We start from the raw sequence: 24904 nt of genomic DNA on the forward strand, positions 1-24904 counted from the left end.
AAACATATCTAATTGTCATTAAACTAATTGCCATTAAATGTTTTTGTTCATTTTAACTCCCCCCTATTGTAACAAAAATACAGAACTCTCCCTCTATAAAAATGAATGCAGTGACAATTATTTACTTTTAATTCTTGCTTTATTCAATGTGTTTCTTAAAGATTTATGCTAATACTGATTCTGTAGGTGTGTTTCGTATTATACTGCGCTGGTATTGTTTAAAGAATAAATCAATTAATAGACAACAGAATGTCACCACATCCAGCGTTTTCACAGTGAAAAACATGTTACTGTATGATCACAATAAATATTATATTAGGATAGATTATATCAGATTGGAAAAACACTTCCACGTTCCACATAACTGCATTTTCTACTTTTTTGGGGGAGGGGTTATGGAGATTATATAGCAAGGTTCGCATGTGGCCCGGCTATCAGAGGTTGGCAGCAGGAGGTCAATTAGACCTGGACAGCTGACCAAACACTGGAAATGACTGGCTGAATGATTAGATTATCCACTTGTAAAAGGGAAAGGAGTGGAATGCCCCACTTACCACTTCAGTGGGCCTGTAGTACTTGTGATCCACCTTCACGTGGATCTTGCCCGTCTCACTGCAGCGACCCACCTCATCTTCATTCTTCCCTTCCCACCTGTAAAGATGACAAACATTTATTGAGCCCAGAGCTGCTTTCGCACACTAAATTACAAACATTTGGCTGTTTCTTTCAACCCCAAGCCTTGTGTCAATCCCCTCTCCCCGGGAGTGCGTAAACTCATTAACAGCAAGAACAAAGGCAAAAAGCCAAAATGCAACAAAAATAACTTCCAAAATTGTCACATTCTTCTTAAGTGTAAAATTGACATGTGCATTTGAAATTAGGAAAAATAAAACAAAGTGAAAACAAAAACATTCAACTGCTGAATGCAAATAGGATATTTTACATGTAAACAGATAATTTAAGGATTGGCCAGCAATGGACTTTAAGGATAGAGCTGCACTGGACGATGGGGAGGAGTAACCCCCCTAACTTGGAGAAATGATGGGTTTATACAAAGCCGAGAGACTTTCCAGTCACAGGTATTTAGAGCTGAGTGAATCATTTACACATACAACCGTGCGCTATTTGAATATTTAGGAGCACTAGAAAAAACCTCAGAACATCAAGTTAAAGACAAAACCGTTACTTACGTCATAAAAGTCATTTTTGCCTTAAGTCACCCATTGTGATACAAAAATAGCAAAAACAGACTGCCAGTAAAAATCAACTATTGCCACTTTAAGGCCAGCGTACAACAAATGACATACATGCGTCTGCCTTCTGGATGCAATGTGCTCTCACATTCAGCAGCCTGCAGCTGTGTGTGCCACATGGATGGCCGAGACTGAAGTGTTGGATCAGCAGTATGTAACACAACAAGGATGGCATCAGGCAACGGCAATTAGGCAACTATACTTTATTTAAGCAAAAGTAAATTCCTTTATTGGACTACACAACAGACTTGTGCAAAAGGACCAAAAAACTATTTGGACACATTTTTAATTACATTGTTTCGTTTTTGGACATTGAATTTCATTTCCGGTCTTTTGGATTGGACAAAATTCGGAGGGCTTTTCACATTCAGAAACGAAATTTGTCGCCACCCACCCTCATTCATGCTCTTTTACACACTCACATTCTCTCACACTTATTCACTCTCTCTCTCAAGTTCTCTGTGTCCCTGTCTCCCTGCCCTGCTTCTTCACTTGCATCTTTTTGTTCTTCTGTCTTCATCCACTGCTCTTCCTGTCATCCTTCTTTGTCCGCTTCTATTAACTTTGCGTCCCTGTGAAAGAGGCAGAGTCTCCAGGTAACCCTCTCCTCGATTGGTGGAATGGGTGTTCCAGTGGCTCCACCCTTTTGCTGATGTCCACTGATTCTCTGGAAAGAGAAATGCTTCTGCACCTGTCTTTCTCCAAGAATCCATCTGCATTATTCTGATCTCTCTGTGCACTTCTGAAATCTGGCAGAGCCACAGGGACAGCCCCCAGTCGAGGGAGAGGGTGCCCAGTGGCTTCGTCCCTTTTGTGGAAGTTTACCAGAAGGGCAGGTTCAGAAGCAGACCAAGAGATAAGACACGAACGAAGAAAGAAGACAGAAGAACAAAATGATGCAAGAGAAGAAGCGGAGCTGCAAGGCAAGGAGGCAGGGATACAGAAATGCTTGGCAGAGACATTATGTTAAAGTAGGAACATTCTGCACAGGTCGAGTTCACACACAAAATTAATCCAATGGAGAACCTGTAATAGGAAATACTATGAAGTGATCTTTACCTACCATTTGGCTACATGGTTAAAACTGAACGGCTATTAAGGCTTCCAAATTTTTTCCTCTGTCTAACACACCAAAAAGGGTGCATTATGGATTTGTATATCACAGAATAAGGGAGGTAAGGAAGTAAAGAACTTTTACTTTCCTGAGGGTGGTATATAAATGGAACAGCCTCCCATCAGAAGTGGTATAGCCTAATAAAGGGAATTTAAACATGCATGGGATGGGAATTAGGCTATCCTTAATCTAAAACTTAATCCAAGGACTGATTAAGGTCTAAATCTTCACATCAGGAGAAATGTGCTGACTAGTGGGCTGAATGATTCTTATCTGCATCCAAGTTTGTCTCTATGATGTAAATGAATGCAGAAAATGTGTCAGTGTATCTGTGTATAATTAAAAGAGTCATCCTAATGCAGCCTTAGAGATCTTTTTGCCACAGTTTGTATAGGTGCTGAGGATCCCGCACATGTGTTTTAATAAGCAGGAGATGTGCTCGATGAAACAAATCTCCTGCAAGGCCAATCGGTGGGGGGCAGGGAAAAATCCCAAATACATAGCAAGTATTCTGATGAATCCCTCTATGCATTTGCACGTCCTACCACACATTTGAAAAGGAAAGGAGTTAACAGATGTTGCTGGCCATGCTCTTGCACTCACATTCTAGACTCTTGTATAGATGTATAGATTTATACTGTATACAGTTTTTTTTTTAACCTAATTGAACTACTTTATAATAGATTTCGTGATTTTGAGACTATCCACGTCTCTTCTTGTATAATATGTCTTAAGAAGAGACCTAGATAGTCTTGAAAGCTTGCAATCTATTATACTTTAGTTAGCCAATAAAAGTTTCAAGCACCATGTGGGAAGAGACTTACAACCATCCCGGATTAGATCAATGCCAGAATTAGCTGCTTGGTGTATCCTGCCTAATTTTATATCACTTAAGTGATACAGGCTAGTAATAGTGTATCTGTGGCAAGCAGCAGAGGACAATAAAACGCGACAGCACTTGGAGAAAATATATATAGCTCAAAGATTATCCCTGCGCCTGCCAATCACTGTGAAGCATTATTATTATTTTCTATAGCGCCATCACATTCTGCAGCTCTGTACAATGGGTATAAAATGATCAAAGATAAAATAGCAAACAAAATAATGTTATATACAAATATATGTACATTCAGAAACATATTTATGTCAGGCACAAAATTATATCTGTCGTGCCAAACTCATAGGGTTTTTTAAAAAAAAAAAATAATTTCCTTTTTAATCTCTGGGGATAATTATGGAGGCGCCTGGCATCAATGCTACAGTTAAACGGCTGTCAACATTTCCTCCTGCAGACCCCTTTTAAAGTGCTTGGAAGGACGACATATTCACATAAGGGATAAACCTGACATATTAATATTGTGCTTCACAGCATTTTTTTTTTTAACAAATGCCCTTGCATATATCAAATCCCATATGAAAATACCAAGAAAAGGGTCTTTGTGATAGAATATTATACTAGAAAACCATATGTATACTGGCTACCATCACTATGGCCCTGTGACTAAAACTGAGCTTTTTGATCATATAATTTAATTATTTTATTAGGTATCAACCAATATATGTTTGTAATATCTAGAATTTACCCACAGCCAGTAATAATTGTAGCAGGTTTGTGATTTGACAATTAATTTGGGTTCTTTGACATGTGAGAATGTCCGGGTTTAATGCGAATCCCATTTGAAAGTATAGACTATATGAAAGTAATTGCAAGATTTTCCTACACACCGACATAGATTCTTGTCAGAGGCGCTAGAGCAAACTCTTGGATTCCCCGAGCAATTGTCTGAAAGATTATTTCTGCAGAGTTCAGTTCTAATAAAGCCGCATCAGTTTCTTGAGGTTGTTGAAAGGGACTTAAGACAGGAGTGCTGGCCATCGCCCAAAGACACAGACTGCGTACCGGTGTCTGGCCATTTTCTCCTGCTCCAATGGGTTCTTTAATGAAATTCCTCAAGAAAACAACATGAACTGAAAAAGAAATTAAACGATTTCTGTGTACAGCAGTACATTTATAAATAAGCTCATTTCTTTTATGCCCAATGTACACCAAATATTTTTTCTTTTACATTCGTTTTGCTGTTAGAACGATGACGTGCGTGGAATGGGGGAGGATGCTATTAAATCTGCACAAGATAGAAGCGGAGCCTCCTGTGACGGTCTGATAGCTGGCTCACACATGGTACTCATTTTTGGTGGAAATTTGATGTAATGGATAATGCTGTCAAAAAAGTCAATTGGCCACTTTTTGTCAATTACAGAAGCAAAGAGTTGTGAGCTTGGGTACTTAGCAATCACAGGTTAAGAAACAGGCTGACGTACTTCGGCAGAAATGAGCAGATGACTTTCCTTCAGCCCATCCACAGGCACGGTTCCCTGAAGTGACTGAAGGATTGGCATGCAAAGGCTTCTAGCACACAGTTAACTACAGCCGCTGCAGTCATAGGTTGAGGTAGTGTTTAACCTTTATCTCCCCCCTGTGCATAAAAGATTGATGGTAAAATGTTTCAATCTGGAATCCTACCAGCTTCTTCTTCCAGCCATGAAATGACACAGAAAGAAATCTCTGTCTGACTGAAGATTAATGAGCCTGACAAACATACCTGTAGATACTGTAATGTATTCAGCGGTGTTAATGGGACATGCAGATTGAGCCGGCAGCGAGAGGGCCGACACTCCACACAAAATAAACGCCATAGCAATAAGAATGGTGCGCCAGAGAAATGGAGGGATTCTGGTAAGATAACCCCAAGAAGCCAGATCTGACGCAAAATGCAGACAGTGGAGGGGACGCCGCCACCAGGCACTTAACAGTCCCTTTAAACTTCTACTCTAGTATTGCACTATACATGTATTATTTTAATATGTATTCTTCAAGGGGGGCTTTATGGGACATTAGACTGTCCCTTTAAAAAGTCGGGCTTATTACGGAAAATGATCCTGGGGGGAATCTATGCATATTTAGACTATGAAACATCTTTTGCTGCATTATTTTCCATTGGCAGGTTTTTTCATTCAGATGCCATGGTATGATTGAAAGCTTTGTTTAAGTTCATGCTGTGTGTACTACGCATGGACAAGGCTATAAACCTTTTTTCCCTATGTTGAATTCAAACTTTCAAAAATATGGTGGGCTGCATCACAGATGTCTCCCCTGTATTGGGTTTATCTTCTGTGAGCTAAGACACCCATGGACATTGCTCTGTTATTTCTCTAGATAACGATGAAAGTAGGATTGGTGCACCCAAAAAATTGCTTTTTTGCAAAATTAATATTCAAATTTAATTAGATTTTGTAGAAAAACTCCCCAGGAATCAGATATCACAAATATTGCACAAAAACAAGAGACACAAGCATGCAAAATTATTTGTCACGAGCAGCAGCATCATCTCCATATACAATTAGCCATCACTATTACACGCAGCAGTGTCACCATAAATTTTCATCTATATTACATTAGGAGTTAGGGCAATTGTGCCAAATTCCATTTTCACTCATGCGATTCACAGGAGAGCCACAACTGTGTTAAATTAACTGATCACTCAAACTATACGCAGCAGTGCCAAAAACCTCCGTCTGATCACTGCTTGTTCTACAATATAAAGCTGGCAACCATAGCAGTAAGCAGTTATTTAAAATTGAATAGCTTCCACTCATCAACCAAGAATTCATCTGCTTCTGTGAGGTTCCAGGAAAAAAAGGACCACTTAATGCCCCTTTTAAAACATGTTTCCTTGATCTAGATTGCCAAATAATGTACAACTGGTTGTCTTTGATCAACCAATCACTGAAAAGCCTTCTGGCCAATACTATGGTGCAGGGGTCGTGTGTCTTGTACAGCTGCTCCTGGTATGCAAGTACAGAGAGGCCCAATGACGATAAAAGAAGGAAAATTGAAAAACATAATAAACAATAAAAATGTAAATTAGGTAAAGTATTCACAAACCCATCATGATTTTATTATCTGGCCTTGAGCAGGAATTTGTATTCGCAGTGAAGCTATGCATGCTATGCTCTATAAACAGTGAGCGCCATCAGCTTGGTGCTTGCAGCTAGGCAGGATTTTAGCTGAGCCATGACTATACTGTTTAGGCCCATCAAAGACTTCTGATCTCATCATGTTCTTACATTTATTTCTTTTTCGGGGGGGATTTACAATTTGCTATAAATAATAGAAATTACTCTACATTGTTTTTATCTGTGTAAAAGTAAGAGCACAAGAATAACATTGAATCTACAATTTTCAAATATTCTGATCTGGTGAAAAAGGATCTTAACACTGTGGTCAGGTGTCTGTAAAAGCAGTGTGTAAGGGCAGTCGTGTGTAAGGGCAGTGTATGTGTATATATGTGTGTGTAGGCAGTGTAGGTGTTTGTAAGCTGGTGTGTGTATGTGTAAAGGCAGGGATGTGCATGTGTATATGCGTGTTAATAGGAAGGTTTGTGTTAGGGCAGTGTATCTGTATATGTGTATTTATGGGCAGGTGTGCGTAAAGTCAGTGTGTAAGGGCAGTGTATGTGTATGTGTGTGTTTATGGGCAGTCGAGTGTAAGGGCAGTGTATGTGTATATGCGTAATAATGGGCAGGTGTGCGTAATGGCAACGTATGTGAATATGCGTGTTAATGGGCAGGTTGTGTATATGCGTGTTAATGGGCAGGCTGTGTAAAGACAGCGTGTATGGGTGTTTATGGACAGGTGTGTGTAAAGTCAGTGTGTAAGGGCAGTGTATGTGTATATGCATAATAATGGGCAGGTATGCGTAATAATGGGCAGGTGTGCGTAAGGGCAGTGTATGTGAATATGCGTGTTAATGGGCAGGTTGTGTATATGCGTGTTAATGGGCAGGCTGTGTAAAGACAGCGTGTATGTGTGTTTATGGACAGGTGTGTGTAAAGGCAGTGTGTGAGGGCAGTGTAAATACAATAAACTCTGTAAAAAAAAAATAGCTGGGGGCACAATTTTCCATTCTTGCCTCGGGCACAAAAGGAGCTACGGCTCTGGCAGGGGGGAAACACCTATATCATCCGGTCATGAAATGACCCTGTGATGTGTACACCTTCCAAAGCATGAAAGCTTAATTTGGACTTGCATGTAAGCCTTTACCTAAAAAAGATCTACATTTTAAGGTGTTGGATTGACAAATAAAGGCTTAAAAAGCAGTCTTGATAAGTAGACCATTACATTTTTGCTATCTACTTGTTTCGATGTTTATCATACTACTTTTAAAATGGCGCACCGGAAATCCTCTTTTTTCCTAATGCGCCTTAATTTGTGTTCTTTTTCCAAGTATTTCGCCTACTGCTATTTCTCTTGCCCCTTAGCTGCCAATTCTCTCAGCTATTAACTCTAAGTTGCCTTTCACTAAGCTCAGCTGACTCCTATACACACTATATATATATATATATATATATATATATATATATATTTATAGACACATATACACACAGTACATACATACATACATACATAAGGTCTAACAGTGGATTAAATATATTTCCACCCATTTTGCATTGAAAAATGTAGTGTTATAACCTGGTTTGTTTTATATTCCAATCATAACCCAATCCCTAGTTATTTTTTTCTGCTCTATGTCATCTGCCATTCTGATACAGAGAAAGCACACTGGCCAACTCTCATGGGTTCTAGGTTTAAATTTCCTGACCGCCATCAACCATTCAGTGACATATCCTTCAGGCAAAGTGCCTATATTGGCCCCAAAATATAAAAAAGTTGGGACATGTTGTACTGCAGTCTGAATTTATCTTCACATTTCCAAGAACACCTCACATTGCACAGTTAGTCATCCATCCCCACATCTCATAACGTCTGTAATCATCTGGGTAAGGTTGTGAACCGGTTCTGTGTAATGTTCCATTTTACATCAGACTGTAAATGGCTGTTCACATGCATTAGCAGTACCACTGGTTAGATAATATTAGCACGTCTTTCATTTGCTTACACAATGGTCTTCCCGATATGCCTAAAAGCTTTCTCCACGAACTCCCGGACGCTGTGGACCTCCCCAGTAGATATTACAAAGTCGTCAGGCTCATCTGTTTGCAACATCAACCACATAGCCTGCAAAGAAAACAAACACAGCCATGTGAGACTGGGTGCACAGCAAAGTAAAAGACACGTCATCACACATACATATTTCAATGCATATATAACTTCACAGAAGTCACATATTAGAAAGTTAAACATCAGCTTTCTGCTTCAGTCACTTCATAACAAATTAAAAACATTGTGAGAACATTGAGAATAAAGTCGGATCAGGATAAAGAACATTGGACATTATTAAATTAGCTATTCCAACCAAATTATGCAAAACTGTTAAACTGTTTTCGCCTCAGTCTTAATCACCTAGCTGGACACTCTGACTAATGAAAGTCTATGGAGGAACAGACTTTTTAGCATTACCATAAAGCATCAGGTCAGTGTGGTGTTTGAGCAGGTAAAGTCACATCACATTACTAACAATGGCAGCCTCCAGGTCTGCAGATAAAGGAAGTTTACTGGAACAAAATGAGATAAAACCGGGTTTTTTTTTTGCCAATGTCAACCTAAATTACTGTGTACAGCGCTGTATCTAAGGCTCAAGGATAAAAAAAAACTATAATCTACATATCCTCTTTGAATTGTGTTTTTTTTTGTGTAGGAAAACAATTTCCTAAAAAAAAAAAAAAAAAAAAAAAGAAAATAAGAGTTTAATTCGTATTGGTCTTTGTTTAAGACCGGAGTATCTTGATGCCCTGAGGTCCTATAACTGCTGTACCGGCGCTTACAGGGTTGAAGTTCTACAGGCAAGCTTTTTGGCGGCCGTGTGTGGCGTTTGTTATACAGGGCCCCTGTCATGTTCTAACACACACTTTAACACACACTGTGGAAGCAGCCAGATGCTAGCAAGGATGGACTCGATTGACCAAATGCCCCTTTTGTTCTGCTGTTAGGCACTTACAGCGAGAGCAACAGGCACTGCTTTCATTGAGCGTCAACAGCAAACAAGCTAACCTTGTAAAGAGAGGTAATGAGGTAAAACAACCAACAAAAAGGTTAATTTTACTGCTAAGTGTGCATAACAATGATAACATCTAGATTTCATCAAACGCGAGTTTGATGTTACCTGCTGTTGCTCCATGTAACGCTGCTTGCAAAAAACTGCATGTGTACACAGAGGAGAAACAAGTAGAAGAAGACAAACTTTCACTCCAGCTTCAGTGCTTTCCACGCACTTTATATGGGAGACAATGGGATGTAGGCTGAAAGTGATCACTCAAAAGGACATTCTAGTCATCACATGCACTTTAATACATATGGAAGCGGCCTGGTCCCTTTAAATTTACATGGTGTCCCCCTTGCAAATGCATGAGAGGATTCTACAGAACCCCCCATATATGCATTTGCCCCTTCATCCAAACCCAAGCCGTTTTCTGCACATAAGAACAAGTTCAGATTGTGAAGCCACACATCCCATTAAGGGGGTCAATACTACAGTCAGAAAGATTCCGGTGTGTCTGTAATAAAAGGGGTGAGATTTTTTTTTGACAGTCAATTCTCTCAGTCTGTAATTGTTTTTCTTTAGCTGAATATTTCTACAATAATTAATTTTAGTATTTATTAAATATTTAATAAAAAAAAGGTTATGAAAGGTGGAGGAAAAAAAGAAGAATTTGAGAACATTGAGCTGTATGGCATTTTGTTCTTTAATGCAAATGTTTTGGCATTCAGTCCGTCTATAATATATATATATAGGAACAAGCTTCCTTGCCATTCTAAACGCTGGAATGAACTAATCCTGTTTACATATTTCATTTCATCAAGCCCATAAAATTCTATGAATCACCAATGGGTATTAACATTTGTCAAGATTTCATTGGCTTAAACTGCATGCCAAGCGTTTAGAACATCTTATTAATATATATTATGTATATAGATACATAGTTCCAGAAGATTAATTGTACTTAATGGGTATGACATGTTGAGTGAGAAAACATTAAGTTTAACTACTTCTTGAAGGCCAAGTTACCTAAAATGGTTGTCTAGTATACACCGTTCAGCAATACTCCCTTTGGACCCATTGAAATAGAGTGAAATAGAACTTAAATTCAGGGTCATGCGCAGAAGAAACATAACACTACACAGTGGTGCCAAGATTTTGCCGCAGAGCAGATACAGGACTTGTATATCCGCATAGAACTGTCTTGCTCCCTACTTTCCATGCTTCTAATGTCATTCTTTTTTATAGATTTACATAGCAACGTCATATTCTGCAGAGCTGTACAGTGGCCCAACAGGACATAATGAGTAGTGTGTTTTAAAAGAACTCAGAGCAATAAAGTTCACAGGGCAGTGAGTTGAAGGTGAATTAATAAGAAATGTCCAATCTAATTTAAATATGCATTATAAATGGTCAACCTTTCTAGCAGCTGACTATGGCCAGGACTCGCCCTACATATGCATTAATGAGGCAAGATGAAGTTATCCATTGTGACTCTACAATCACCATACTTGGGAAATTCCCAGTTCAGCCTACCTTTTGTGAGGGGAGCGGCTTATTGAGAGACGAAGCAAGCCACATGAGGGGTGTGACTAGCCCCTGAATCTGTATGGCATTTGGAAGGGAAAAGGGCAGAGAAGGGGTGTGCCTATACACCACTCCCATGACCACAGTAACCCGGTCTCGGGTATGACAATTACTCGCTCTACGGATTAATCGACTAAAGGTTTACTCATTCACATGAGCCTACAAGTTGGAATCACAACTCTCTTGCTGACACCATCTTTAGTGAAAATTAGCCACAGAGGGCATCTTAAAAAAGCCGCAAGATTTTTAGCAAGCATTTCCTCCACTATCATGTCTATGTTCCCTCCATAGCCATTCTTTGAAGTCTGTCCTGAGGACAAGTGGGCAATGGCCAGGATGGGACTGGGTGTAGAGTCTACGAATGAGGATATGTTACCTGTGTGAGGTTAAATATTTGCCAAACTCAACTATTGTCTTATTTTCCAGCTCTGCCCAGGACTACCTGTTCCCACCAACAATCTCTGATTTCGTGTTCTTCATTTTGACAGGACTGTTAGGAGGAATTATCATCTAGTCAGCATTGAGGTACTCCTAGCAATCAAATATAAAAGCATAACAAAAGACTGTATCAAGCATGATATTTATCTTGGATTGCCAGAATAGGAACAGAATTGCTGATCCCGGAAATGCTGCCTGACATGTATCTTAATGAGCGATCATACCCATGTTTTACACGTTGGCACGGGACTATGCAGTATTTATATATATATATATATATAAAATCGTATGTTTTTTATAAAATAAAAATAAAAAGATATAATAAATTTACCAAAGACTGACATCAAATGCAGGTAGTAGAAACATGTTACTTGTTAATAGTTACAACGTAGTTGTGAATTGCTGTTAAACGCACCTAGAAGTCATTTTAAAGTCAATCCATCATTAACAAACCAATTTCATGAAGGCGACTGCAAACATAATTAAACAGCAAACTTAAAATTATATAATCTAATCAAAAAGTCATGTCATTCTTCAATGTTATTCTGTGACAATATTATATTACTGTTATTACTGTGCTTCTATAGAGAGCAAGGATTAACCCTTTCATTGTATGGTTTCAGGAAGGTGGAGTCAAATAGTGTACTACAAGTCCCATCCAAAGGCCTTATGTATTTCGATACTTCGGGTGGCACACATAAATCTACATTTCTGTAGCCAGATCTAACATTTTTGGTTCTCACATAATAAGCTTGGTAAATAGCTTAGTGCCAAGGTCTATAAACAGGCACAGCACACAAAATCACATTTCCCTCTTGGAAACGATTGGCATCACATAGATATGGATCATTATAGATGAGCCATCAAATCCCATTAATTCCATATGTCAAAGCTAGACAGACTTATCTCATCCAACACAACACGAATGCAGCTGCTAATAATAATAATAATTATTTTAATTATATCGCCCTAAAAAACTATGTATTGGGAATTGTTGATGACTTTAGAAACCTGACTGGGCAATGTTTTTCATGGATTGTGCTGCATTTCACATTTGCATAGCATTCACTTGTCTGGAATGAAAGCCAGAATTCTCCCTAACAAACAATGGTCAGACAGATTCTCCCAGGCCCCTGACCAGCAAGCTTTTAGGCATTTCCTCTAATAGTTCACGCTGTACCAGACGGCAGTCTGAAAGGGAGACAGGAGAACTACACGGTGGCTCATTTATTTAACATTACCAGGCCTTTTCACGAGGTTTCTCCAACAGAGGAGAAAAACCTTGTTTAAATTTCCACCGACCAAATAAACTGGTCATTGAGACGTAAATGAAGAACAGGGTGACATATGGAATTAGAAGATAAATGAGCCAGTGTTCTGGTGCGATAATGGATTATTAATTGCTATAAAAGTCAAGCGGTATTGAATCCCATCATAATGCTAGATCATGCCCAGAGCACAAAGGGCTCTGTGTGAGAGGTACTGAGCCGTATACCTTCCTATACAGCTGCACAGAAGATCTGCTCCATTTATTCCCTGATGGACTGCAAATCTCAGGCAAAAGTTCACCACTGCTCACCTTCCTGTTCACATGCTGAACCACATGACCCATGACACGAATGGGCCACAAACTGAGATACGATCACTGCAACCTCTTGGCTTTCTTTTAACCACGTTATATAGGTCACATATTTTAAGAATTGAAGAAAACCTTTTTTTTTTTTGGATTGCACTCTCGTAGGATTAAGGAAAGGCATGAACTTTCTACTACCTTCATTCACGTTGTTTATTTATTCTTGTTTTATTTATTTTTTCATGCTTTGTTTTAATATAGATACCAGACTAGCGTGGAATATTTTTAGTAAACTGAAAAAAAAAAAAAAGGAAGGGAAGAGAAAAAAGCTTGAGGGATGCCTGACACAATGCCAGTAATGGTGTGTGTATTTTCTTGGTTACCAGTGCTACGCTATGGTGAATCACTCCACCTGAGGACAATCTTACATCCGTATAAACTGAGCTCAGGTGTTGACAGATACATGATAAATATGCCAGGCTGATGCACTTTATAGAGCTACGTGACCGGGACACCTGCTCCGCATGCTTTACCCACGTCTGCTGCCAGAATCCAGTCTTACACACCTATTCAAGAGATAAAGGCTGGTTTCAAACTAAATGTTAAATCCCCAGGCTTTGCATCAAGGTAACACCCACAGCCAAGGTACTTGCATGCGGTTCACACCTGGACTAGTCAAGGAGAAAAACCTCAAGTGGAATTAACCTGCTCAGAAATTCACTGTGTAAGGCTCCTGTCTGGAGACATTTTAGTATACGAAACCTTCAGCTAACTTCCCCTTCTTCCGTTCCGCATCCAAGCCAGCAATACTTATTAACTGTGCTTCCACCCATGACCAGCGAGTCTCGTTAATCAATATGATGTTTAACTTCATTTATCTCTGGCTCTTTTGCTTGTGCTCCTGTGCAAGTGGCAGAGATACCATGTTCTGGAAGTGTATCAGTATGCACCCACTTTGAGTCTACCCATCACACAGAAAAGTGCAGGGGATGAACAAAATGATTAGAATGCACGCACATATTTTATAGTTAACTGTATACACTTCTTCCTTCCTACATACAAATATTATACACAGGGCCACATGGCTGCTGAGGGCAAGAGCTACAGCTGCCAGAGGCATCACAAGAGAGGGGTGCGCTTGAGCCACCTGGCGGCAATGCCCTCTTTCAATTTATGGAACGCTAACTTGGCCCCCAGTCACCAACGGCCCTAGCCCAGCCGTATTTAACAGATGCAATGGCAGAGTGTGACCCGCCTTGTAGATCCAATGGCCGAGTACTCCTTGAGACACAGAACATAACGTTTGCAAAAAAAATAATATGTACATGTGTACTAACACTTAAGGCGATCAACAAGAGCAATGACTCCAGTCTCGACATGAACTAATCATGAAATGAATCTATTTCAGAGAAAATCAACCACCAAAATCTGCTTGCTTGTATATACATTTACACAAAAGATCTTATTTTCTATAACACACATCGGAATAGGTGCCGCATTTTAGTTTGGTTAGCCATTTCATTTGTGAATGGCTCAGTGAACTCGATCTTACCTACTGGATAATCCTGAAATCAGTCCACTTCTTGGGGGGTTAGCTTGTCGGCACGAATGGCCTCATTTATCTTCAAACCGTCATTCACTTTCTGATTGTTTTAAATCTTGATTCCTAATCATTTGGATAATTTCCTGCCTGGGACAGGAGTGTCTGGTGTGATAATGTGGGAAGCAGTATACGGCCCGTGCAATCTTAAATCAGCTTATGATAGGTTAGTGATTATGATAAATATTAGGTCATTTAAAACTCATAACATGCAGGCTCCATTTAAATCCACCCAGACAATCTTACAAACCGGCACGGCTGAAAAATCTGCAATACGCATTTCACTCACTTTAAGAGGGGGGCTTCCACCAATTAGCCCGCCAAGAATGTAGACAGATTAGGCCACTAGGTTTTTCTATTACCTAAATTTATAAACCTAGAATTTGACTTACAATCCTTTTTTTCCCTTGGCATCCAAACATTGATTATTCTATTAACGTCCTACCAACTGTTTACATCACAAATTCAGAAATATTTGCTTTGTTACGGCTTAAGCCCTCTTTTACATATAAATATATTTATCTCACTTTAGTTCCAGATTGCTAATTATAAAAAAGGGAAAAAATGCAGATGCTTAATAGTTTATGGTTACCCTGTATCGTTATGGTTGCCATTGATCTTAAAGCTCCCTCTAGTGGCCGGGTTAATATCTATATTCAAGGTAGTCTTACAAATGTACCTCTGGATCCCCTCTTGATATCTCTAGGAAACACTAGTTTCAAGGTAATAACGTCATCAGATTTTTTTGTTAGGTAACCCCTAAATCTCCGATATTATTATGTACTTTGAGGACCCCACAATTAGGAGGGCTTGTTTTGCTCACATTAATAGACCCTAAAACATCATATTTTAGGACTTTGTGCTAAAGCATTGAACTGGATTTTTGTTATGGTTAATTGTTTAGGTTTCATCTTTGCAGACAAAATGGTAATAATGATCCGGAAATGATCCACTGTATTGTTCTTTCTTTTTGAAATATTCCATGATAGAATGCATTTATAAAAGGCATTCATCGGGTTTAATATGCAAGCAAACCCAAAAGCTTTTTGTCTCATTATAATACAGGTTATGCACTTAGTGATATATTTGAATATTACCTAAAATTAACACATGAAATTCATAGTAATCGTTACCTTGGTATAGTAAGGGACTATTACTACCGATAGTTATTCGGCACATTCAACACAATCTTTAAATACTGTCTTCAAAAATAAGTAATATGAGACAGGAACCATCAAACGAATATTGGCAGAAATTATCTAAATGTTATAATTCTCTAAAAATGCAACACCGCTGCTGCTTCTGTGTGAACAAAGAAGCAGCCCTGATGTTGAATTTTCTTTATGGTATTCTCAGAGTTTAAAACAATTATGAAATTTAGATCATGGTAAATCATAGCTGGTTATTGTGTGCTTTACAATAGGCTACACACATGCACATAAACACAGCGACGCTTTACAAAAGACTCTTTGTGTGAAGGGTTCTACTCTTAAAAGTAATACGCTTACATAGTACAAGTCACTTATATATACCCAACGCTCCCTTAACCTAATTTGGAATAATTTATCCCCATACCGCTGACCCTACTGGAAAATGGCCTTTCTGGGTGTATAGATAACATTAATATCAGCACAAAAACATGCAAGCTTCACGTCACATTAAATTTCCCTTCACTAGAAGTAAGGGGCCCAAACCCTAAAAAACCATACCATTCTCCCTCCTCCACCATCAACATAATTTGCAGTTGACATAATGCAGTAAGGCAGGTAACGTTCTCTTAGCATCCCCCAAACCGAGGCCTTTAGACTACCAAACAGAGAAGTTTGATTCATGTGACATTTTGGACAAAGCTATGCTTCCAACTTTGTAGGAACAGTTTGGGGAAGACCCTTTTCTATTCCTGCACGACTGTGCCCCAGTGCACAAAGCAAGGTCCATAAAGACGTGGTTGGATGAGTTTGGTGTGGTAGAACTTGACTCGCCTGCACACAGCCCTGACCTCAACCCCATAAAACACCTTTGGGATGAACTGGAACGGAGATTGATCCAGGCCTTCCCGTCCGACATCAGTGCCTGACCTCGCAAATGCTCTAATGATGAATTAGATGAATGGGCAAAGATTTCCAAAATTCTGAGGAAAGGCTTTTCAGAAGAGTAGAAGTTGTTATAGCTGTAAAGGGGGGGACCAACTACATATTAAGAATGTGATGGTGTAATGGTCAGGTGTCCAAATACTTTTGTCCATTCTGTGCATGTTGGCCTAGACTGAGATGCGAATATCTAATGTGTTCCATAGTAACCATAAATCACTAAAGTCCATATAAGACTAAATAGATTAAGAATACATTTCTCCTTTCAGAATGACAAGGTTCCTTTAAGTCCTGCCAAATTCAGAATGTCAAAAGCTGCATATGGGGGCAAAATAGGAAGGAACTCACCGGCAAAGTTAGTTGCTGGGACCCTTCAAGAGCCAGAGCAGTTCACCAATTCACAACTGAAAGGGTTAAAGATACTATGACAGCCTAAACAATTCCTTAAGTGTTTTATGTGATTGCTCCAGTTATGGTTAATTACATTTACAACAAAGGGATCTTTATGTATCTGTCAAAGAGGGCAGGATTGCTTTCTTAAACTACAGCATACAATTAAGTATAATTACATGCATCTTTGTAACTAGAATAAAGGATTGCCCAAATTGATTAGGCTTATTTGGGTTACTGAGAAAACATTAATTCATTTTAATGCGTACACTGGCGAAATCGATATAAACTTAAAACATCAAACCTTCCCACTGATAGGGCAAAGTATGTCAGCCATGCACTTGTCTTCTGCCTGCGTTTAGCCCGGCTGTGGCCACTGGAAGTCAGAGCATGACCACAATATGTGTCAGACAGCTGGCATCTGCTTACACAGAGTACCCTGTATTTTGGATACAGGTTTTGAAGTACATACAGAAGTATTCAATTATTAAAGTCACTCTTAGCAGCCATTAGTATTGTTTTAATATATAAACGTGCACTAAAGTGAGGTCAATTCATAAGAGCAAGGTTGTATTATCAAATATTGATTTAGTGCTATTTTTGCTTGTGTCAGTGAGTGTCAAAATATTGTTCTTTCAAAACATGAAGGTATTTGTATAGGACTTTATTACAGAATGTCAGATGTTTGCCAGAGGCAAAGTAAAATAAGAAAGTGTTAGCTTGTACGTCTCCTTAACAATGTAAATGAAAAGGGATTTGCTATACACAGTTGTGCCAAAATATTATTTCACATTTATTTTTTGGCCAAATTTAGTGGGGTATAAGAAGCAGTGGGAGAGAGAAAGGAAAGAACATAGTATAGCATATCTCGGTCAGAAGGTATCGTTTTCCATAAAGTACCAGGAAATTGCTAAAGTGCCAACAAATTCTACTCAAAAAAAAGTTGAAACCTTTTTTTTTTGTTAGCAAAAACATACAAATATTCTTATGGGCTTGAACTACAATTCCCATCATTCTGAGGATTGTGGGAATATTCAGTCCAAAAACAGCAATTGCAGTTTACTCAACTCTGGTCCATTCTGGTGCCACCAAACCATGTCATATATACATGTTCTACCCAGACATTGGCGGGAAGCAAGAGAATGGATTATCATACAGTAGAAAACCTTAAGACCTTGATGCGTTTAGGTCAGACACTACACCTGATCTAACCCTGAGCGGCATCCAAGACGCCCCCTATCATCTGTGCCCAAGTGTTTGTCCCAGAGGGGTTACTACCCCTGCTGCCTCACAAAACATTGTGAGCTTGTTAGACATACATATTATATATATATAATTTATATAAATTTTAATTTTACTATGGTTGTATAAGGCAGAATGCTCCTCTATGATGATAAAGATATATATATATATATATATATATATATATATATATATATATATAGCCATTTAAAAGGAGCCCAATTTAGGCTATCAAGCACTGCAAATAAGCTATGAAGAAGGAATACCAAAAAAATTATGTATAATAAACATAAATCTCCTTTCTCGGTTAACATTTTGAAAGAATGACATCAGCTGGATCATTTTTGTTCAATAAAGCTGTCAAACATACAACAAAAGCAGAGCATGAAATGAATTAAAGCTATAATCAGCCTTTATTGCCTCACCTTATAGCACCCAAAGCTGGCCTTAAATAACTCTCCCAGAAAACCTTAATAAACACATTTACGGTTTATTATTGTCGAAGAGGTTGAAACCAAAGCGATTGTTTGATATGTACCGTTGTGTAAAAGTTTATGAATATTGCGTTATCGTGGGCGGATTGAATATATGTTCTTGTATTTATTTTGAATGCGGCGGCCCTTTTAGAGCTAGAACATCCAGAATGCTGCGGGTAGCTTAATTTTATCCATGTGTTTTGAATGGGTCCATCTCTGGTCTTCAAATATAGTTGAAGCACATGCAATTCTAGAAGTGCCCTCCTGTGTTTGTTTCCGTGTTTCTTGGGATTAAATAAATTACCCGTTTTCAATGAAAGGTGGCTCAGTTTGACAGCATTACTCACCACTGTACCCAATGGGTTGGGTTGAGGTTGCTGTAACCAAAATGCAGAGTTACATGCCAGGAAAAAACCCACACTGTTCCCACACGTAACAACATCAGCTTTGAATGTCACGTGTTGGCTGGTTATTACACACCAGATCATTAGTTTGTCTCAATGCTCTTATTGATAACACAAAGACCTATGATGCAACGTCGTCTGGAAGAGCACTTAGCTTCTACCGTTTGTAGTGAGCGCCTCTCAGACCTCACCCATTCGAACACAAAGCAGGATTCTTATTTAATTAAGGACCAGTTCTTAGCAGGTGAAGTCATTAAAAACTATTTGTTTCAATATTCTCCAATAATTATGAAATCTTAAATACTCATTACACATTTCACATTCTTTACGGCGTTTGGAAGAAAGCACAAAGAAGGAAATTTTGAAAAGCACCGCACGTTTTGTTTGAAGTCGAAATAGGGTTGGCATATTGACTGGGGGCAAGTGATCCTTTAATAAGGTTCTTTTTATTAGGACCAAAGAAAAAAAAATCTTTCTGTAGTTGGCATTGCATATAGCTATTTATTAACATAGAACATCATTATATATCAATGCACGAGATATCCAGTACCTAAGAGGAGAACAAAACGGCTAGGTGGACGGAATGGTTCCTTTTTATGCTGTCAAATTCTATTTTTCAATAATGAGCTGTTATGATAGTTTTCACTGCATAACAGCCATGAATGAACTGAAACTTTTACCCAATCATATTTGGTGACAAATAATAAGAACGAGCATGGGGTCCAAATGGACTGGCATGTTAGAGCATGGCTTCCTCTAGCCCAAACTTTAATCCTACTAATAGAGGCCATGTATTGCAATGGAGTCATGAAACACTCCAGATCTTAAAGGATCTGCAATACCCAGATTTTTCCAGGATTCAGTAAAATATTAATAAAATACCGTACGATGTGATACAGCTCTGTGAGCTTGTGTGCCGTGTTTCAGTTTGGCACGGTTATTCTGCGTTTTCATTTGTATTAGTAAAACAAACATTCTTATGAGAATGCTTCGTCACTGAGTCTGGAAAGTTCATTAAGACAAAACCTCTGTCGAATGGCACAAAGGAAGTGGGAAGGAAGATGACCACATTGAGGAAAAGGTCACAAAATAAAGGCAGAAAAGTAGGTGTGGGGGGGCAATGCTAAGGTTGAAGAGGAAATGCAAGTGAGCATCAAAGAAAATGTGGGAAAGCATTAAGGAAAGAATGTACAAAGGAAGGAGGAAACAGGAAATGCAACAACTAGAAAGCAGGAAGAGAGGGCAAAGGTGAGGAATACGACTACAGAAAGGACAAGATACATTGGGTGATGTAGAGCATTGAGGTAAGACGAGAGGCAAGTCAATGGCCATCGTAATTACAGATAATGTACAAACATCTAATTGTATAGAAAGCTTGTGTAACAAGAAGGAAAGGCTGTAAAATTAAAATGCAAATGTAAGTAAATATGAACCAATAGGGACATTCTCCCCTTTGTACTCAGATCCCTCTACACCTTGCTCCTCCATTGATGTCGCTCTTTTTCTAGGAGCTCAGAATATTTGTTGAGCGTGAGTCTTTCATAGTGTTCTACAGCTCTAAAACTCACAATACTGTGTATATAAACAATAAAACATGTTATTTTTCTTATAAACTGCTGTCAGCAGATGACAGCAACACCTAATAAAGTCATGGTAAAGTCCCGATTGCACTAGCCATGCCTCTATCCACACTGTCTACCTCTGGCCATTTAAAATACTGGGAGGTATGCTTATCTACAGGCCGGAATGCAACAAAAAACCCTCAACTCTTGACAAAAAGAGTCTTCTCTGAACCCAGTAATTGCACTCTTTAAAATACTTCTGTAATTGTAAGAAGTGCTGTATGCGGTGGTTGGTAAAATGATCACGCGTGCTCCTTTCATCTGGTCCTGGTTAAAGACAGACCAATCCATTTGTTATTACGATGGACAAAAACCATAACCACCTATTTAATAAAATTATTTGTGTTTCCATTCTTCGACATTCTTTTGTATGTTAAATATTTTATATGTTATGCCTGTTTTCTGTTTATGTTACATGTGATGGTGTCACAGATGATAGAATATATAGAGAATATTTATAATTCATGTTATATCAATGACATCTCTCGGCTTTTTTTGCTATATGCCCATGGGTGATTAGCAACACTTTGGTGGTTTAAATTACTCACTCTACAATTGTAATTCCATCTGTATTTGGTATTTAGGTAAGGTATAAACTACTGTTAAAGCCTCAAACTAATATATACACCACTCACTACTATATATATATATTTCACATCATTCACACTATTTAGTTCGTCTTGAAATGTGATTTGCCAAGAACTGCCGTAGCACTGATAAAATTTACAAGGAAACTCCAAAAACTGACCATTACTGGGCAGAACATATAGGGAGGCTAAAGGTCTGTTTTTAGGCACATCCGTATGGACTCACAGGGCTAGCACGAGCCTGCCATCTGGAAACATGCTTGTATGAAAATATACTGTACATACAAGCTTTAAAGCACCCACACACAGGGAGTGGTACGTCTATAGTTGTTTCCTTGGGTGTTCTGGCTAACACCACCATCGTGGGTGATATGAACATGCATTGTTTTCATGGCGTGTAGAGCCATTTGCAAGGTGATATTTCCCCTAGACAAAACCACAGAATATATTTTACATATGCATATAAAGAAGACAAACAGGTTTTGATAAATAGCAACAAGATGTTTATGATCATGCCAGAGCAAGATCTCCAGCTGAGCAGCACAAAAAGTCTTCCTTTTCATCAGGTTTTCATCACTGTAGTGTGAAGGGCTAACGACAAGAAAGAGCGATTAGCTGTATGACGGTGACAGCATTCTGGGTAAGCTAGCTGTCTGATCATTATTTGACAATGTGAGCAAATACACAGGTGACTTCCACCAACAAAAATAGTGAAGTCCCAATAATCTACCATTCATGCCTGTATGACATATTTACTTTACAGATTAACAAAGTCACATTCACCTCCAACACTCCAAAACACAATCGACTCCTTTGTGCTTGCCTGAAAGGATGACAAATCAGAGTGCAGATTGAAGACATGGCTGTTCATATTCTACAGGCTTTATAAATAGTTCATATGTGAATGCTTAGTAACCATTCGGTCCATCCAGCATCCACAATCTAAAATGGTATGTTCTCCTCAAGAAGGCAGAATGCATATCCCAAGTATCCCACTACTGGTCTCTCGCCTCTGCTCGGAGACTGCTTCAGCTATTCACTGCCCTTTTGAAAGCTAGTACATTACTTTGTAAGATATCGGTGTGGCTCGCTGGAATATAAAAATATGTGTATCGGGGTATTACTGCAATCAAGTGATGTTCCTGAACGTAAACTGGGTTACTGCTCAGCAGTGACACCTACTATGTAGAAGAAAGAAGTAACAATTAAAAAAAAAAAATCAGTTTCTAAAGTTTATTTAGAAGTGTATTTCTATGAATTCAAATGAAGGCCCTTTTTGTCCTGAAAAGACAATGGATAATTTGAATGGGTACATCAAATATAGAAAAGGGGAATCATGTTTTAACAACCATATGGTGTAGAGGGCAAAAAAGCTCTGGTACTTTGGTCATGAAGGGGTTGCCTCCCCAAAAAGTATTCATGTTGAATAATTTCTCAAAAGTCAAGTTACATCTAGGAATTACGCAGGGTGCCCTCAGCCCTACTTGCATGAGAACGTCACATGCTTTCCCCCCTTATAGTGCATGATTGCATTGCAATGGAGTCAGGGAGTTAAAATAAAGGCTAAAGGGACAATTTAGAAAAATGTTTCATGAATACTGGAGTTCATCGTATATATGTACTCAAATTAATTTTACTGCATGGAAACTGGAGCATGTATTCCTTAGTTATCCAAGTCATAAAATGGCATTTCTGTATCATTTTTCAGCTCTCCTAACTGCCTTTATTGAAAGTGGGAAGTGTACTTAAGAACACTTCCTGCACATGCACTGCAGCGTCTACTGAAATCCAATTCATTCTGTGCTATCTGTACGCTGTAATTGGCTTCTTCCACCAATTTCATTGGAAGTGTTGAAGCACATGCGTAGAAAGCACACTTCGGTATGTTTCCTACTTTCAGTAGGGGCAGCAATGATTTTCTCATCGCAATAACTACGGAATACATTTTCATTCAGTAAAATGTATTGGAATCCAAGTCCAATAGACTTCAATGTTTCATTTACATGAAACTAGGGTGGGCATGGTCCTTACTCCATTCAATCTAAGAAGGAAAAGAGATTATAATTGTGACCAAATAAAATACATTTTATAAATATTAGCTTTGGTGTTATATTTAAAGCCTGGTTTGTGAAAAGCAGGCTTGAAATAGGAGGCAAGTACTATGGGTAATCTAAAAAAACAAAAAAGCAGGGGACCTCCCTGATGTCTGCTGGTTTTCTGCTACCACCTTTCCAGTCCCCAAGTTGACCTCTGAGGCAAGCCAGATGGGATTGGTGGAACTATGTCAAGGAAGTGCTGAAAAGGTGACTTCGGTCTCTGGCAGCTTGTCTGGAGCTAGTTTCTATAACCAACTCTCTAGGGGTTGCTACTTTGCAATTTCTCAGGAATGTCTAATTCTCCTCATCCCTCTACGGAGTCTCTCTGGAAGGGTCATGGAGGCCTGTGACATCCCTTGAGGGCACTGCCTAACTAAATTAGCATGAGATAACTTTGGACTCCCTTCCAAACACAAAAATACAAAGGGGGAGAATTTCATTAAAAGCAGGGGACGAGGTGATCCGAGTTAATCCCAGCCCAGAGCTGCTGCAGAAATGTTCTGTATTCACATTTTGACTTTCATCCATGTTAGAGAGTTCATGGCGTGAGCAAAACTGAACTAAGTGTATGGCTTCACTTCCATTAGTCACATCTCAGCTGCTTAATCGAAAAGCAAATAAATCATGGGCACTAATGTGCTAGTTAGAGGGCTAAATTCACTAAGGGAAGAAATGTTAAGACTGTGAAAACCCATATGGTAGTCTACAAAGCCTATGTATCAGAATAAAAAAAAACAGGCTACATAATAAAATATTCAAGCTTTAACACAGTCCTTTCACCACTTAGTATATCTGCCCTAAAATGTCAGCATTATTTTGGCATTTACAGTGTATTCCTAAATTGAATGTGTGCGCTTATAGCTGTGGATAGATATGTGGCTAGACATTCTAAAACAGCGATTTACATTTTTAAACAAAAATCACATGGCTGTACGCAAAGGCTGTCGCGCCATTTTCTTCCTTGTAAAACAATTCACTTAAAGGTGCTGTTCCAGTTAGACAAAACATCGAACTCTCTAGTATACTAAGCAAATAAACTTTGCACCTCTGTCGGTTTAATCTTTCCCTTGTCGATGTAGTCACATAACACCACAACATTAAAAAGCATTTGCAGTTGCTATAGCAACAGTGGCCGCTTTTGTGTCACATGACAATTAAACATTCCCAGAAAAATTATGATAATATTTTTGGAAAAGATTTTTCATCATTTCCGCACTAAGAATTATGTTTTTATTGATTTTTTTACTGATAAGTGCTAACTTCAAAAGATTAGGTGGATCCTATGATGTTTTAAGAACTAACATGAAGAAGGACCCTTGTGATACATTACGATCATTCTTTATTCCCATAAATCTCTAGATTTCCATGGTGACAACTGTGATTTCACACATTCTGTAGAACTGCTCAAATACGGCTCATGCAGTTTTATTGCTGTGG

The 24904-nt window shown here is 38.7% G+C and overlaps 1 protein-coding gene across 1 annotated transcript in view; it reads right to left on the reverse strand.

Moving 5' to 3' along the window:
* GMDS (GDP-mannose 4,6-dehydratase) overlaps window positions 1-24904 on the reverse strand; it is a 246979-nt gene that overhangs the window by 42978 nt on the left and 179097 nt on the right. Inside the window, exons 8-9 of the mRNA XM_053466862.1 lie at window positions 8325-8443; window positions 555-651 (exon numbers count right to left, since the gene is read on the reverse strand). Of these exons, the coding sequence (XP_053322837.1) occupies window positions 555-651; window positions 8325-8443 (216 nt within the window). The remainder of the gene's footprint in view (window positions 1-554; window positions 652-8324; window positions 8444-24904) is intronic.

Source organism: Spea bombifrons, chromosome 5, assembly GCF_027358695.1.
Source record: "Spea bombifrons isolate aSpeBom1 chromosome 5, aSpeBom1.2.pri, whole genome shotgun sequence".
Lineage (NCBI taxonomy): Eukaryota > Metazoa > Chordata > Amphibia > Anura > Pelobatidae > Spea > Spea bombifrons.